Here is an 18,339-nt window from a genome sequence, read left to right on the forward strand (position 1 = left end):
TGAGGTGACTTTTTAGACAAGAGAGTAAACTGATTTTGAAAACCGTACACTCAGTTTACAAATCCTTGACTGTACCTCCTCGGTTCGTGGTGACCAGATACTCGATGGTTTTCTTACAGTATTTGAGCCGAACGAGGAGTGCGTTGCTGACTGCAAAAGGACGGCATTATCATAAAGCTTTACATTTAAACTTGCTTTTTTTAAGACTAAAATATACATACTTGATTTCGACCTTTAGTTATCTTCACAACAACTGGTTTATTGGAAATTGTATTGCTTCCAATGGTATTTTGTTTTGGTTACTAGTGCAGCTTGTGTTCACATGGCGGTCTCGATTTTATTGCTGATTTTTGGAGGGTCGGAAGAAATATGGGATTCTTTCAGTAGGTTGCAATGACCAATCGGTTATTGCCGATTGGCGTGTTCGGCCAAAGAGGACTCTCTAGGGGTGTTCACACGGCGCACATTTGCTCCGGTGCTGCACCGATGTATTTTGTTGCGATATATCTTACACCAGAGCAAATTTTGTGGAGCGTTCACACGAACAAAGCCGCTGAGCGTGTTAATGCCGGTGCAGCACCAATGCAGCCCCACGTGCGTTCACACGGCAGTTTCTGCAGCGGTGCAAAACGATAGAAAACAAAGAGCTATCGTGTTGGTTCTTTTTAAAACATACACAACTCAAGCAACTACTGTACAGGCACGTCCTGCTCCTTCTCCGTCTCCGTGCCTTCTGCTCGAGTGGCGTTCAATGACCGCCCCCGAAAACGTAAATCAACGATGACTTCAATGACACTCAGAAAAGCAAACATATAATGCGCCAAACAGAAAATCAAGAGAGGAAATCACAAAATAAATTCTATGGGGGGTTGTGAACACACAACAGAGGAACAAACTACACAAACAACTCCGAGACAGAGCAGGAAAGCAACTCATTCTAGCCGTATGTAATCAACTCTTCTCATGCGTAGCGAGGCTACTCCCTCCGCAAACGAGCATTTGCTCAGGAGCAAATATTTAACCCTGTAGCGTTCGCACGTACCATTTTACATCGGTGCTGCCCCGCGAACGAGCATTTGCTCCGGAGCAAATTTTTAAACCATCTCCCTAAGGTGGGTTAAATTAGCTCCGGAGTAAGATGTTTTCAGGGGCTACACCAGTGTAACTTTGCACGTGTGAACGCTATATCTATTTCAGAGCAGAGTTGAGGCATCCACCAGGTGGAAACTAAGTTGAAGAGCGAACGTTGTGAATATATTGTAACGTTTTAGTGTTCCCATTTAAAAAAATTTAAAAATAAAAATTTGTCAAAAGTTGCAAGATTAAGAAATACAAAGCGCTCTCATGAGGCGGATTTTGAGCCGTGTCGATTCAAAAAAATCATGCAAAGTGTGATGGAAACGTGGCATTCAATTATCTTCAAAATTGGTGTATTTGGAAATTTTTTGCCTTCACCTGTATTTGGTTTTCGTTTCGAGTGCAGGTTATGTTCACAGAGTGGATATTTATGTTATTGCTTATTTTTCCAGGGTAAGAAGAAATCATCTGGTGTTCTTGCAGAAGGTTGCAATGACCAACTCTAACCAGCAGAAAGCAGCGTTCAGCGCTTAGCGTGCATGGTCAAAAGGGGGTCTCGCACTTTGGAGCGAAGAAGAGCCATACGCAAGATGGAAACAGCTCTGAACTGTGTACGTTTTGAATAAAATACGTTTCCTTTGGTTCCAGAAACCAAATAAAACCTCGTCAAATATCACAAGATAAGATGAAAAAGAATAAGTTAGGTGAATTTTTAGACAACAGAGTTAGGGTGGGTTTGAACACGGTACCCGCCATTTAGAGATCCTTGCTGACCCACTCTTGGGCCGACAATATGTCTGTCGATTTTTATCTTCCATAAGCCGTCACCTTTCCGTGGAGGGGTTTGTGTGTCCCAATGATCCGAGGAGCTAACTTGTCTGGGGCTTTATGCCGCTGGCATGGTCACCCATGGCAAACAGGTCCTAGGGAAGGGACCAGACAAAGCACGACTAAAGAACCCCTTATGACGAATAAAATAAATGGAACTCCGTTTCCCTTGCCCGGACGCGGGTCACCGGGGCCCCCCTCTGGAGCCAGCTCGTTGGCGAGCGCCTGATGGCCTCCACCCATTGGGCCCGCCCGGGCTCAGCCAAAAGAGGCAACGTGGGTCCCCCTTCTGATGGGCTCACCACCCATGGGAGGTGCCAAAAGGGTGGGGTGCAGTGTCAGCTGGGCGGCAGCCAAAGGCGGGGACCCTGGCGCTCCGATCCTCGGCTACAGAAGCTAGCTCTAGGAACATGGAATGTCACCTCTCTTGCAGAAAAGGAGCCCGAGTTGGTGTGCGAGGCAGAGAAGTTCCGACTGAATATAGTCGGCCTTGCCTCCACACACAGCCTGGGTTCTGGTACCAGTTCTCTCGAGACAGGTTGGACTCTGTTCCACTCTGGAGTTGCCCACAGTGAGAGGCGCAGAGCAGGTGTGGGCATACTCATTGCCCCCCGGCTCAGTGCCTCTACATTGGGGTTCACACCGGTAGACGAGAGGGTTGCCTCCCTCCGCCTTCGGGTGCGGGGACGGGTCCTGACCGTTATTTGTGCATATGCACCAAACAGCAGCTCAGCGTACCCACCCTTTTTGGAGTCCTTGGAGGAACGGCCTCCTGATCAGAACTCGAGTGGTGTTTTGTTTTTGGACTGCTGTGCTCGTCACGGATTTTCCATAACGAACACCTTGTTCAAACATAAGGGTGTCCATATGTGGACATGGCACCAGGACACCCTTGGCCGCAGTTGGATGATTGACTTTGTGGTTGTATCATCGCATTTGCGGCCGCATATTTTGGACACTCGGGCGAAGAGAGGGGCAGAGCTGTCAACTGATCACCACCTGGAGGTGAGTAGGCTCCAATGGTGGGGGAAGATGCCGGTCCGACTTGGCAGACCCAAACGTATTGTGAGGGTGAGGGTGATAGTGAAGTCCCAAACTGTTAACTATATATGGGTTATGAATGCATTTTCTGTATGACATTGTTACACACTGTACACAGAGCAGCGACATCGAACTTTTTCACGAAATCCGACACAAGCACAGCTTTCTATCCAACCAGTCCCATCAAAACTTGTTTTTCAGATCTGCATCTATCTGTATGCTGGTTTTCTCCTCATCTGTTTCAATTCACTTTGAAAGATTAGAACTTCACTTGCATCCAATTCATCAATCTTTCTGTTTCCACCCTTTCCTTGTCATCACACCAGATCTTACTTTTTGCCAAATAACAATGGGGCAAATGATTCACTTACCGCAGTGCTTCCATCACTCAATGTAAGGTATTTCTCCCACCACAAAAAGCTTACAAATCTGGACCACTGGATTTTCATTCCCACCCACGTGTTCACGGAGCCCCTGCTCAGACCTTTGGGAAAGGAGAACAACAACAACAACAACAACACTCACAGTAATTAGTTTGAGCACAAGAACACAACTCACATCGATGGATGTCGTGAAGCATTGTGTCCGGCCATGGGCAGGATTCCCCAAATCTTAATGCTCACCATTCAAGAACGCCAACTCTGGGTGTGAGTGGAAGCTGGACAGGTGACCACCCTCTTGGACACGGGATTTGTCGGCCTCAGACCAAGTTTTGCGCATGCTGAAGAAGCGATAGCAACCCGTGCCGAATGTCTTCCACCCGTCACTCTCAATGCCTGAGGACAGACACATTTTGAGCGGTCGTTTGACTGGCGCTTTTCATGCAGCGGGCTCTTTGCATCAGCTGGAGGTGGCTTGGCAGTCTTTCTACAAGCCAACCGCTCCTGTGTATACCTGCGGTTTCCAAACTGTGGCCCGTGGGCCCCTGACGGCCGGCGACATGACCAAAGAAAATGTATAAGAAGATACAATGAAGCCATTAGTGATGATAAGAATAACAATTTATCTTCAAAACACTGCAGTGAATCTAGATCATTGTATTTTAAGAGGCAAATATAGTTTCTTCCACGCTGCTCGATGGCTGATTGATTCAGATATCACATTAATGATCCTGGGGTAACTGAAAAATGATCACCTTCCTACTTTTGTTTTTCTTTTTTGGTTCTGTTTGTGGCCATGCGATTCGGCAGAGGGGTGGTGGGCACCCTAAAAAAGTCAATGACTTTCCTTAACACCTTGAACAGCCGGCTGATGAAACGAACAGTACAAACAATGTATAGTTGCTTTCTTGACCGACTTGAGCTGAAAAAAGCTAATGAATTTTAAAGGGGCCCTTTCATCCTTCCCATTTTTTTTTGGGATCAAATCTTTGGACACCCCTGGTGTATACATGACAGACTTGCAGAATATATCCTATGAAAGTTAATACAAAAATATCGACTGGTAAATAAGACTCTTCTCAGGTACCAGGCATTTTTTTTCTCTTCCATACTTACACATGACAGAAGACGCGAACAAGCTGAGCACGCAGGCCATCAGCATAAGTGGCGACATGGTGACTGCTACAGCGGTCCCTCACGAGGAGAAGAGATGCAGTCTGGTCAGGTGGGATGACTCTTCTGGTCAGGTCGAATGACTCTTCGATGTGATGAAGCCAGCAGGCTTGTCTGCCGAATTTAAGCACAGCTCACGGAACAACATCAAGAGTTGAAAGAAAAAGGGCTGCACTTTCAGTGGGGATTCAGCGGGGGCACTGCAAGAACACATCAAAGGTGCATACCAAAACCAAAGCGGTTGTTGTCGTCGTGAAATCGAAAGAAAGGGAAATGCCTCCAGTAAAGCGTAACGTCCTGGCCTCTGTGCCGTACTTAAACTTGCAACATCAAGGAAGGCGTTGTGCAACAAAACGTTTCAACTTGATTTTGTATTTGCCCTTTGCCATGAGTCGTGTCGTTTTACTGTCTTTGTTATTAATTTGTTGTTTTATTGTTTTATGTATGATATTTGCTCCGTGTACGGTGCTTTGTATACAGCGATGGTTGTTTTAAAGTGCTCTCTAAATACACTTGAGTTGAGTTGAGTAGAGGGAGGGGGGTCCAACAGACAAAGCCAGTGACCATAACAGAACACATTGAACACGTCACTCCCACCCGTCCCCAATCAATTACAGACAGATGTAAAACTGTAGAGGTCAAACGACACCCTGCACGGGCCTTACCAAGCGTGAGTCGAGTGTTTGTAAATTCCAAAGTCGGTCGGTGAAGGCCCTCGTTATCGAGGAATGCGGCCCCCAGGACAAGGCGACGGCTCCTGGTGCTTGTGTCTCCGATGACTGTGGAGGCCCAGTCTTCCCCGAAAGCCCCGCCCGCAGGATTGACAGAAGTGGGTTGGGGGGCCAGGCGGTTGCCGGGCCCTCTCCTTCCTCCGCGCTCGCCGGTCTTCCTCTACAGTGACGCGTCGAGTCTCGAGGACCCGGACCCCGCCCCGCACAGCCCGACGCCAGGCCGCCCGATCCGCGGCCAGGTCAGCCCACTGTGCCGGGGGAATCCGGCACCGCTGAAGATGACCCTTTAGCTGGTCTTTGAATCGTCTTTTCGGGCCACCGCGGGGACGGGTGCCCTCCAGCAACTCCGTGTAGAGGAGCTGCTTCGGGAGACGGTCGTCGCTCATCCGCTGCACGTGGCCGGCCCACCGCAGTTGAGCCAGGGTGATCATGGCCTTGATACTCGTGAGGCCAGCCCGGGTGAGGATCTCATTATTAGTCACTCTCTCCTCCCAGGAAACGTTGAGGAGAGATCGGAGTCGTCCTTGGTGGAACCTCTCGAGCCTCTTGATGCTGCTCCGATAGAGTGTCCAATATTCGGCGCCATAGAGAAGGGTCGGGAGGACGACAGACTTATACACCATGATCTTCGTGTTGGTGGAAATGGCGTGATTCCTGAAGACCCGACGACCGAGGCGTCCAGAGGCTGTGTGGGCTGCCTGGATACGGTAAGTGAGGTCCTCCGTGAGGCCGGCGTCCTCCTGGATAATGCTGCCCAGGTAAGGGAACGCCGAGACCTGCTCAATGGGTTCGTCGTCTATGGTGATTTGGGGTGGACGATGGTTCAGGTGGAGGGTCTTTGTCTTTTTGGTGTTGACGGAGAGGCCAAAGGTCCTGTACGCCGCGGCGAAGCCGTCCGCGATGAGCTGGAGGCCCCCGGAGGAGTTGGAGACCGCAGCATTGTCATCAGCGTACTGGAGTTCGCTGACGGTCGTGACCATGGTCCCCCGCCTGCTCCTCAAACGGCTGAGGTTGAAGAGCGACCCTTCAGTTTGGTAGCGTAGAGTGATTCCGTGCTCCTGGACAGGGGTGACGTGGTGGATGAGCGCGGCGATGTAGAGGCAGAACAACGTCGGCGCCACTGTGCAGCCCTGTTTGACTCCAGTCCGAACCGGGAATGGGGGAGTCATTTCGCCCTGAGTCAGGACGCAACCCTTCATGCCGTCGTGAAACATCCGGATGAGGGATATGAATTTGGGGGGGCAGCCTTGACGTTCCAGCACTTTCCAGAGTGCTGCTCGGGGCACAGAATCAAACGCTTTGGCCAGATCATAAAAGATGGCGTGGAACTCCCTCCGCTGCTCCCGGCACTTCTCCAGGAGCTGTCTGGCGCAGAACACCATGTCCGCGGTTCCCCTTCCTGGACGGAAGCCCGCCTGGGACTCTCAGCGAGACAGGTGAGTCGGTCGGCCAGTATACGACAGATGAATTTTCCAGCAGTTGACAGCAGGGAAATTCCACTATAGTTTCCACAGTCGAGTTTGTCGCCCTTCTTGAATATCGTGACGATGACACATTTCACAACAGTTTCAGTAGAGGATACTTTCAGTGAGAACACACAGTTCATTCCTGTGGTCTCAGGTGGCTCCTGCTGGAGTTCGGTGGTCCGCGAACACAGCTGTGGATTTCCCTAACCTTGTGTTCTGGGGTAGATGTTATCTTCTCACAAGCAACAGTTACTTTGATCAGAAGCCGTTCACGGAACAAAAGGATGTTAACTTAAGAGCCAAAACAGGAGCCGGCTGAGCTCTCCCAGGCCGACAAGTCTCCTATCATAAACCTCCCCCATTGCAAATGAGGTGTTTGCGAAGTCAAACTCTGGAACAAAGGTTTTGTCGTTATACTGAGAGTAAATATGGGATAAGAGAATTACATGTATTCCAACAATAGGCTCCAGCACACCCGCGACCCTTGTGAGGATGAAGCAGATCAAAAAATAGATGGTTGGAGGATGTTTTGCCATTCACAGTCTTCGTCTCCATTGGGATCCTTTCTTTTGAGTGAATTTGGGAACTATTTTTTTGCTGACTTCACGGCTCGGACCTCCCGGCCCAAAGGGCGTTCAGGAATTCCATTCTGACCTTATTATATATGCTTATATAAGCATGATTAGATGGGAGGTGAACATTTCATTGATAACTGTTCATCTCATCATCACACTTGTGATTCTTAATCTGAGACTTCCACAAAAATCTTTGGCCACAAACTGAGCAGGAAAAAGGTTTCTCACCAGTGTGGGTTCTTGTGTGGTGAATTAAGTGTCCCTTACGAGAGAATCTTTGGCCACAATATGAACAGATAAAAGGTTTCTCACCAGTGCGGATTCTTGTGTGATTCAGGATTTAGGAAACTTTATTCATCCCCATGGGGTAATTGGACTTAACAGGCACGCTCTGCACAAGAAACACAAAAAACAATGGCGAACATGGGATACAGTGCAAAGGGCCTGTCGGTACTCGCCGTACGTACAGTGCCCCGAGATCTTAGATGAGAAAGTAACACACTTGGGAAGGAGAGGGGAAAAAACCCATGCTCGAACTATCCTCTACTGAGGATAATTTAAGTCTAAGAAAAAAAGACCCAGCACATCAAAAGCATATGACAGTTACAACAAGTCACAAGACATAACGTAATGAGGGGGCGGATGGATGGGGGGGGGGTGCGACGCGGCCCGACCGGCGAGCTGCCAGTCCATTCTAGTGCTCAGCTGATCAGTTGACGTCATGGGGAAAAACCAGGAACAATGAAGGGGGTGATGACAAGAATGTACGGGCCGCAGCTGCTTCGTCAAAGTCTGCTCATGGAGACAGTCCTGGCTTTCCCAATATATGAGGGGGGAAGGAGGAGATCGTGAGGGGTGACGTGCTGAGAACTGAAACCGAACGCTTCTCCTCGTTCCCTCCTGGTACCAGAATTGAGTCTCCTGTCTCATCCTTGTGTTTTATTCCTGAGTGTCAAATTGGACCAACCTGACAGACGCTCAGCGTATCAGTTGACCTGGACGCTCAGCTTTTCTGCATGATGGTTGGATGATGTGTCTGAGGCTGAATCTCTTTTTGATTGACAGCAAAATGAGCCAATCACCGACCTTTTAGTGCAGGCATCCGTGTGAGCAATTTTTCAATTCGCATTCTGTTCTTAGTTGAGCTGGAGACTTTTCCTAATCATCTTAGCGACACTCTTTGTTGTAAACAAACAACTAGCGACAAATTAATCTTTTATTTCTGGTGGGTTCTATTGTAGTTCCTGTAGTTGTAGGACACTAATTGAGTTCTGGGAAAAGACGCCTTGTTGGTATGACAGGGTCACAGATCATCGTGGATCTTCGTCTTTGTCTGGTTGGCCACTCCTGTTCTACACGCTCCCGAGTCACACAAAAAAGTTATCCATTTGCCATTTTCAAACAATTCAACCTCGGGTCTAACTTTGTCCAAACTCCATGTAAATTTAATTTGACTTTTGAATTGTCGGTGTCATCTATTTTTTCCTCATTCACAAGCTCCCCATCCTGAACATCATTTTTAACATGGGATGCCTGTCGTCATTGGGTTTGCCCCTCTTGCTGTTGCCTTCTCACTCTCGGGCAATCTTGTGAAATGTGGCCTTTTTCTCCACAACACCAACAGGTGATGTCTCTCTGTCCGAATCCTCGTGAATTTGTCCTTGGCCAAAATTCTGGTTCAGACGCTTAAACCACCCTCTACCTCGTCTGTTCTCCCCAAAGTCACTGATAGTTCTGCACAGTGCTCCAAACATGCCCTTCTCTTCCCCCAAAGCCGCTGAGTCATCTTTGCGCTTTTTTCCTTGCAACACTCTCTCGGCATGTAGAGCGTGGTTAAAATACTCCTCTAGACTACCAATGGGTTTGTTGACGTAATATTTATCTATCCATTGCTTAATCCCATTGTTAGAATGTGCATGAAGAGCATTTTTCAATTGTTCCTGATACACATTGCCTGCAGTGTGATCCTCAGAAATGCCGCTGTTTGCTCTAAAGCAGGCTGCCATCCTTATTCGGTACTCTTCAAATGACTCATCATCCTTTTGTTTCTCACGACCAATTGCAGTGTCATTGGCCTTACGCTTGAATTTCTCTCTAGTTCAATCCATCAAACCCCTAACACGATGGGTCAGCTCTCTGCTATCATGCTCGAACACATCACTGCATTCCTTTGGGTGCCAATCTCCCCTCACACTGTGCCAATCCCATTTAAGTGCGGTCATCCACACTTGCTGAACTTCCACACCATTTAAGTGAGGAGACCTTCTAAGGCAGTGGTGTCAAACATACGGCCCGCGGGATGATTTAAAAATGAAAAAAAATGCATAAAGGACACGCAATGAATATTTTTAATAAGATGCAATTCATGTATTATCCGCTAGGGGGCACACTGTTTTCTCTTTCGTTTGTAAAGTGTAGGCGGGGGTTCCATTTAATTTCATATGCACATGTGTAAATGGTTTAAAAATCCTTTCTTCATAAATCTCGTTTAATCTTAAAATGCATGACTACATTTTTAAATACTAATTGTTCAAGTTTTGTGCCCTCGTACAATCAGTGGGATCAATTGCACTGCACATATGTGAATGATAAAAGTAAATTGCACATTTGTCGAAGGAAATCTAAGGTGTTTTATGAAATGTTAGGTAAATGAAATGGAGGTACATTTCAATATTTTCCTCATGTTCTTGTGCTTCGCTATATAAAAAAACCAAAGGAAAGACATGATATTTTGGTGATTTAGAGCAGAGTATGGTGTAATTTTAATGGTCTGGCCCACTTGACATCAAACGAGGCCGTATACGGCCCACAATATGAAATGAGTTTGACACCCCTGATCTATGTTAAAGAGAGGTTTACAGGAAAGCACCCTAAACAACCTCCTCGAAACCCGGTTCCAGATGGTTTTTCCAGGCAGATCTTCAGGCACACCATTGAGGATGATAATCTGTCACTTTCTGTCGAAGACGAGATCTCCCTCCAAATCAACAATGAAGAGTTCTCAAAGGATGACTCCAAGAGTTCGGTAGCTCCCCTCCCGTTACGGTTTCCAAGGCAATGCTTGCCAAACAGGAAGCAAGCCCTCAACTGTCTACCATTCCTTCGGCATACTTTGAAGAAGAAGCCGAGGACGAAAGATCACAATGTAGAATTCACGGAAAAGATTTTACGTTCCGGACATACAGAACCAGCTCCTCCTCTTACATCCGATGAAGAGTGCTGGCATCTACCAAGCTTCGACGTCCATCATCCACAGAAGCCTGTCAGCATCCAAGGTCATTCAATACTAAAAGACATTACTCCTGACACCAGTGACTGGAATGGATCACTCCCAAAGAAGAGTCATGAGAAGTGGCAAAGACGGAGAGATTCTTTGCAAGACCTCCAAGACTCGAAACTTTCAAGAGTGTACACACCACTCCCGCTGTCTACAGCTCAGAGAAGAGAAACGTGCATCCTTCGCGACGCATCCTCCAAATCACTAAGCGCTGTTGCTTACCCCAAGATGACAGACGACAAAGGTCACGATGAAGTTGAGTCCACCTTCGGCAAAGCAAAACATGCCCCGAAACCAAATCAGTGAAACAAGGTGTCCACTGACCCCAACCCAGCTGATCATGCCACCTGGACCCTACCAGCTGACCAGCTGGTCTTCTCTTCATGGTGCCCAAGGTGGGCAATTATTTTTTGCATAGGGCCACATGAGAACCAGAAAATATTATGGAGGGCCGGATCAAAAGGGTGAAAGTCGACATAATATTCATTGGATTTCTTTCTTTAAAAAGCAGTATTTTGCATTTTTTGGCACGTTTTTCAGACTTTAAGAGTACATTATTCCGTCATATCGAATGGGATTTGCTTGACTTGGCGCTACTGCGGGCTTCCGTATCGTCTCCCCCTTCCTCCCTATGCTCTGCAACTTCAAGTAACTGTGCCATCTGGCGTTGAAATGCCTGTCATTACAAGTCCAAATGAAATGAATGCAGTCGTTGACATCGAACCTTAATTGTGTACCAACCTTCGGCGGGCCGGATTAAAAAGACCAACGGGCCGGATTTGGCCCGCGGGCCGTAGTTTGCCCAACTCTGGTGTAGAGCTAAGATCGGACCTAAAAAATTGAGCCCGACCCGACCGGGCCCGAGGGTATTTAAGCCCGACCCGCCCGAGCCCGATCACTTAACTTGATATGCGGGCCCGAGCCCGAAGCAAACCCAAGATTTCATATTTTATTTGTGAGGACTCGAGAGGAGGAGGGGTGATTTCTGATAACAACGCCTGTCTTGTAACGAAATCTAAGTTAAACAAGACTGTATAAACATTTAGATCTCTTATATTTCTGTTTCTGAAGAGGTTACATGAACCGACAATTTCCCATCGTTGACGGATCTTTTTTAAGAGTTGACCGGGAAAATTTAAGCCGTCCGTCATTTTGACGGGTTGAAAATTGGGCCGTAAACTACAGCAGCTGTACGTCCTTAAGAATCTAGCGCGGCACTTTAAGAGAGAGAAGCAGATAGACAAAGACGAACACTGACAGGTGGATACTCGACAGAGACTGGAAGGAGTTCTAAGAATTGTCATTGCAAGAGTTTAGTACAGTAGGTGTTGTGATGAGGAGCCTTCTGTTTTTATGCGAACCACGGTCACTCGTGGCCAAAACAATTCACGGCCTCGTAAAAAAAAAAAAAGTCAGCGAGAGAGAAGCCGAAGCAATGATTGATAATTTTAGGCCCGACCCGAATTTCGAGTCGGGTTGGGCTCGGGCTCGGGCGGCCCGATCTTACCTCTACAAGGGTGTCTATCCCTCCTCGCTCCACGTCCTGGCCCGCGGTCAAATCAGCGATGTCTATACTCTGCATTACGGTAATCTGGAGCCAGCGAGTGGCGTTGGCCTCCTTCAAAATAAAGGCATCTCAGTGGTTTGAATTTCAAATATTGTTAAAATAAAAATGTTTAAAATAATTTCTTCAGGTAACGATGAGTTCACCCAGAGAGAATGAAAACTCTCTCACAGCAGCACCAAAAAGCATTCTGAAGTTGATACAGAAAGTAAAATCAATGTTACTCAACATCAATTACGAAAATTTCACCTGATTAAAAAAATAAAATACAATAAAAAATAAAATTGGATATTACCAGAAGAAAACTACATGTGGTATCCAATGAAATGAACTAAAGAGCACACAGAGTATGAGACCCATTACAGAGCAGAGTGAAGTAAAAAAACGAGACAAGACAATAGCATCCTCGAGGATGGGAGCAGCCTGTTGTCATTCTGAGTTGCAGCTCTGCGACAGTGAGACATCTTGGACTCCGGTGAGGCCACGCCCCCAATGTCACTTCTGAGGTGAGGTGGGCGCAGGTGTTTTTGTGCAGGCACACCAGTGAATGTGTCAGCGTGGGCCGCAGGGCGCAGTAGAAGACTCCGGAGTCGCTGGGCTTCACACGTTCGATATGAAGAGAAGCTTGCCGAGCGCTAGCATCCATGCTGCAGCGAAACCTTTCACGGTACTTTTCCGCTTTCTTAACCTGACCGAACTGATATGTGCTCAGGATGAAGTCAGGAAATGAGTTTACTTCTTGTTTGTACCAGAAGATGTAGTCAGTGTACGCCGAACTGGGGGAACTGCAGTCCAGCGTCACTGCTGCACCATCCACGGCGTGGACCCCCCGTTCTGACTGGTGCAGTGTCTGGCCGCTGATTCCTGTCACTAAAAGGCAACAAAAGCGATCAGACATCAGTGGAAAGCGGCGCTGACTTCACATCTTGACCTCACCCAGGCTACAAGCAGCGGTCAGCACACAGATAAGCGCCACACTCATGTCTGCACTCTGAGTCTGCATGAACGCTGACTTGTCGCTAAGGGGGCGGGGCCTTTCTGAAGCGTGTGACATTGCACGTGCACAACGGAAGTCGTGTATTGCTGTGACGTGGAGCAGTGCACTGTGGTTCGCGTGAACGTCATCTTTGACTTTCTTGATTTTAATCAGACAAATTTATAGCTAATAATAAAGTAAACATGTTCATAATCGTCTTGAGATGCGGGTGCACTTGCTTCCTGTCCCTTCCGATACTCGCCGACCTTCCTGCACGTGGCGAGCTGCCACTCGGCGAGACGGAAAGCAGGAAACGTGTGACCTTTCCATGCGTTTCTGAGTTGTTCTCATTTTCAATGTTCTTTGTTATCGATCTTGATATTTGGTTGAACGTTATTGGGCTTGTGATATTTTGTTTGTGTATTCTCGGTGTTCTCTTGTACCTTGCTTTTTGTTTTATGTATTGTTTTTTTTTCTGGCTCTGTCGAAGCAAATAGTACAAATAAGTTAGCGTGGTTTGACTGTGACTTTAATCACAGTCAAACCACTGTGACTGTGACTCAATTTATCACTGAAAATTCTCTGTGAACCCCAAACAAGACAACCTTTGACTGAGGAGAGCCCAAAAGATCATTTGTTTTCGAGACAGTTTGACTGCCTCACCTTACTGCTAAAAACTAAATTCTCAAATACTTCAATATTTTGCTTCAAAGCAAGAATTTCAGTTTCATATTCATGAAATATGTACAGTACTGGACTACCGAGCTCGCATCGAGAATGTCGGTGGTGGCCCGACAACAGTGCCATACTGGTCCAGGGCCATCAGGCCATTGAGCCACCGTTAATGTCGGATCCTGTATCATTTTACTTTACTTTGTACCATTACTTGGGACCACCTGGTAACATCAAAATAGATGTCAGTGGCTTTTGAGCGGAACTTTGAACAGAGGCAACATGATGTCAGCATCATGAAGCCAGAGGTGGTGGGCGTCACCAATGTGGTTGCAGCTTTGTGTCACAGTGGATGTTGTTGCAAGAAGATTGTCTTCGGGGATGGGACAAGCATGACAGTGGAAATCAGTAGGATCTTAATATATACGGTAGCTTGTATTTTCCACCTCTTGTATTGACATCATTGTCCGTGAACACTTGTTTTTCTTTCTCTACTCTGTTTTTTGAGGAAAGGTTCAGATGCTTGCTTCTGCCACGAACCTTTCGTTTATTGCCTCAAGTGCTATGGCAACACGATGAAAAATGTACCCATCTTTTTTTATGCAAACAACATGATTCAAGACACTTGGAGAAGGGTGTCCAGTCGACATGGATGGCATGAAAGTCTAGTGGACAAGGAACCTTGCCCTGAGGAATGCCGCTGTGAAGAGGTGGATCGCTGATGTGAAAGTAGTCTGAGTGTCGCAACTAATAGATTTCCCATACATGCAGCTGGAACGAGCAGATATTTGGTACGCTGAATATACATTTTATTTGTGCGTGGAAACATGAAGGTAAATAACAAATGGGATTTTGCTTGAATCACGCTTTTGAAGGCACTCAAAGCACTTGAACAATCCTCATCAGCATCAGGACCAAGTTGGGGCTCTGGCATTTTGCTCAAGGACCCCTTGGGCATGATCACTCAGGCTCAGAATTGGACCCACAACTTTCAGGCTGGAAAACAACCACAATACCACCTGAGCCATGCCACCCCATAAGGATTCCAGTTGCGTTCTTGTCAAGGTTTCTCTAAAGGTTTTTGTTGAGGGACTAACTAATGTGTGTCAGGAAACTGAAAATTACTTTTCGGAAGCGGTACCAGACTGACTGTTGTGACTCGTAAGTTTGGCTTTTATGTATCATAGCCCAAATTGTGTCACTACCTAAAAAGATGAGATAAAACCAGATAAAATACATATTTTGTGTCCATTCTTTTACACTGCGAAGCCTGTTGAGGTATGCAGCTCGACAACAGATCTCAGGAGTTTCTTGTTAAGGAAGTAACTAATGTGTGACAGGATTCGACAGGTTGTTTTTTGGAAGTGGAACCAGATTGATGGTGGAAACCTGTAAGTGGGATTTTAATTTTTTTTTGAAAGAGAATTACTTAGTTTTGTTTTAGTAAAAATCTGAGACTGAGCTAGTTCATATATTTTTTTTTTCTTTGAGCCACAGACTGTCTGAATGTATAGTCGATGTTTGAATGTGGAACCAGATTGAGTGTTGACCCTGGTGAGTGGAAACATGGCAAAGTCTATTTGGCGGCTCAATTAAATGAAATTTGGGGATTTGGTTGTTACATGTTGATATGCTTTGTGTGAAACGTTCACAAGCTGTGTCGCGAACTTAATGTGAAAGTTATTGTTACATATTAGAAATGTCAGGAACCAGCAAGTTTCTTCAAAACTACAAGTAAACACCATAACCCAAACTGCATCACTGGAAAAAAATCTAAATGGTTGTTTTATTTCCATATGCATTTAGTGCTAAATTAAAAATAGAAACCAAACACTGAAAAAAAAATAGCCGTTCATGATTTTGGTCCCCATGGATCCTCGAACAGGGTTGCAAGGTGCTCTCCAATTGCCCACGTCAAATGCCCGGCCGAATATATCATCTCCAAGGGGAGAGTTTGCAGTTTAGTGAAATGAATGCGCACACCAATCTCATACATGGACCCCCGGGAGTCAATTTCTGCTCCAACAAAGTCCTTCGACTGCCTTGATTTTAAAAGGAGTGAGGGGAGCCGCTTCAATTCCACATTATGGTCATGAAAACCTTTGACACAACTTCCCCTGTAATGTGAGAATCTGGTTGGTTTTTTAGGGGAGGACTTTGAGCCATCCTTCTACAAACTTGAGTCCAGCAACCTGACGGCATGTCTCGCCACCGGCTTCAGCCGACGCAATGCCACAGAGAAGGTGGGAAAAGGTCACATGTTCGAGGAGTCTCGCCCCGTACGAATCTCGGACGACTCGTTGTACAACCAGGTGGCACTGCTAACAGCCGCACATGACGACACGTGCGAGGAAGGTGAGGAGGGTCAGGCAAGGCCTCCAGTCATGTTAATGGAGTCACCGCCTCATGTCTGCTTCCTGTTTGGTCGCCGCAGGTGAAAGTGGACTAGGGCGGTGCCAGGACATGTTGGTGCCAGGTTAGTATTGAACATGCGAGAGGCGCAGTCTGTCGGGCTGAGTTTAATGTGCATGTCGCCGGCAGATGGGAAGATGAACCTCCTCTCCCTCACCGTCCTCACCCTGCGCCTCGTCTTCGCCAAGATGCTCGCCATCAACTATGTCATGACACTGAGCCTGTGGTTTGGCGCACCAGAGTAGCTAGCGCAGCGCCACCGCCTTCCTCTTCCTCCTCCGCTCGTTTTAGAACGTGTCGCTTTTTTCATGTCAGTGAGCTATAAAATGCCTCATATCAACAAAAACTCAATAAAAGAAAAAAATTAAAGGCTGTTGCTTCCTTATTTTAGTGATGATTCAAAATAGCCCATCAAGATTCTACATACAGAGAAACTAATACGTCATGAATACAACATAAAGAAGACATCAAATCAGTATGAAAACAAATCGTTCAAATAGTAGAAAGGCATTTTGAAAAAAAAATCAACAATGTAGAAGAATTCAGTGTCCTCGATTCAACCTTTGTCATGACCTGGATGAATGAGAGTCAGCCCACACGTTAAAAAATGAAATCCCACATCATTTACCAAGCCAATCCGTATTTATTTTGTGATGAGTTAAAAATGACTTGCGCTATTTCAGTGTGAGCATTGGTGTGTGTGATATCGTTTGTGTCTCTGCTGCTCTTTCCACAGGAAGCGGTTGCCATGGCACATGCACCACAGATGACAGCGGTGATGGTTTCTGTCTCAAAAGCTTACTGGGACAGGATGTTTGTTGTGTGTACGAAATGCACATCAGGTAGAACGAGGAGCATCGTTTTCTGTAACTTTTAAACAGGTTTGATTTCAGGACAGTCTGTGATAATTGGATGTTCGTAGTGGGGTCTTTATTGCGTTTTAACAGTGAGGTCATCAAAGTTGCGTTCATATCAGTGTGCAGAGTGGGGATAGTTTGGATTTCAGTTTTTTTCACTTGATGTGCAGTAGCAGTCAGCAGCACCTTTCACACGCCTGAGCTTTGACATGGATGTCAGGAATGTTCTGGGACAACTTGTATCCTCTTGCGCCAGTGATGAAGAGAAAGCCAGATAACATTTTCATTGTTGTGCATGCCTGTATATGAAAACAAAATCACTGCTGCCCTCAGAGTCACATCACACGTTGACCTCCTTGTGCTTGCATAACATCACAGCAAAACATAAGATCAGTGAGTATGAGATGAAGTTGTATGAGCCCATGAGACAAGAACATCCCCTGCACAGCAGCAGCATGTTGTTACAGTGGTTCATCTCCTCCCGTGAGCCCCCCCCCCCTCTCCCCCCCACTCCCATGTGCACGAGGCGGCCGCAGGTGTTTTTGTGCAGGCGCGCCAGTGGATGTGTTGGCAAGAGCTTCATGGTGCAGCATTCGCGCTTCATATGAATGCTAACTTGTGGCTTAGTGGGCACGGCCTTCACTTCCTGTTGCAATGAAATCAACATGCACATTCGAAGACTTTTCCTCCCTTGTCACAGCACCGTACTGTGGTTCTTTCGTGTCACCTGAAATTCATCCTGGCCCCATCTGCTTCTCCTTCTTGCGAATAAATATGGGCTGATAAGCCATTGAGGAGAATCAGACTTCTTCTGTCACACAGGAAGGCCCATGACACAACAGTCTTCTTCTTCTTCTCCTTTCGGCTTGTCCCTTTTCAGGGGTTGCCACAGCGAGTCATTAATTTCCATCTTTCCCTGTTCTCTGCATCCTCTACTCTGACTCCAACTACATGACACAACAGTGCCCTTCAAAAATCACCATGTCATCTCTGAATGTCATCACACCTCCCTGACAAGAACATCTACAGATCTCGAAAAACTGTTGGTGCGAATAACATTGCAGACGTCCTTTTCATCTTTGGCCCAGATAAGACAATGAAAATGATGACCAAAAACAAGTTGAAATGAGGGCTCCTCAGACCACAGCCCACGAGGGTGAAAAAAAGAGTATTTTGTTTTTGTTGACACATTGCACAACGTCCAAACTTTCGAATTGGGCTTTGTATATCGAGGTGAGTTGTTCCTCTCTTTGAGGTGAGTGTGATGAGTTCAGGAGCAGGAAATGTTCTTGTGGCAAGAATGTGGCGTG

The 18,339-nt window shown here is 46.6% G+C and overlaps 1 protein-coding gene across 3 annotated transcripts; it reads left to right on the plus strand.

Annotated features, from left to right (window-relative positions):
* The first annotated feature begins 14,106 nt into the window (after positions 1 to 14,106).
* Positions 14,107 to 16,541, plus strand: LOC147188055 (uncharacterized). Of its 3 annotated transcripts, none has more exons than XM_086100518.1 (5): positions 14,107 to 14,551; positions 14,636 to 14,808; positions 15,909 to 16,115; positions 16,195 to 16,236; positions 16,302 to 16,541. In XM_086100518.1, the coding sequence occupies exons 2-5, from the start codon at positions 14,787 to 14,789 to the stop codon at positions 16,415 to 16,417; spliced, it is 387 nt and encodes a 128-aa protein (XP_085956644.1). In that variant the 5' UTR covers positions 14,107 to 14,551; positions 14,636 to 14,786; the 3' UTR covers positions 16,418 to 16,541. The 3 variants fall into 3 exon arrangements, with proteins under 3 accessions (XP_085956644.1, XP_085956646.1, XP_085956647.1); XM_086100520.1 differs by having other exon boundaries at positions 14,121 to 14,188; positions 14,382 to 14,808; XM_086100521.1 differs by lacking the exons at positions 14,107 to 14,551; positions 14,636 to 14,808 and adding an exon at positions 14,931 to 15,151.
* The last annotated feature ends 1,798 nt before the right edge of the window (positions 16,542 to 18,339 follow it).

Source organism: Hippocampus guttulatus, chromosome 20 (assembly GCF_054856545.1).
Source record: "Hippocampus guttulatus isolate MCC_2025c chromosome 20, RoL_Hgut_1.0, whole genome shotgun sequence".
NCBI lineage: Eukaryota > Metazoa > Chordata > Actinopteri > Syngnathiformes > Syngnathidae > Hippocampus > Hippocampus guttulatus.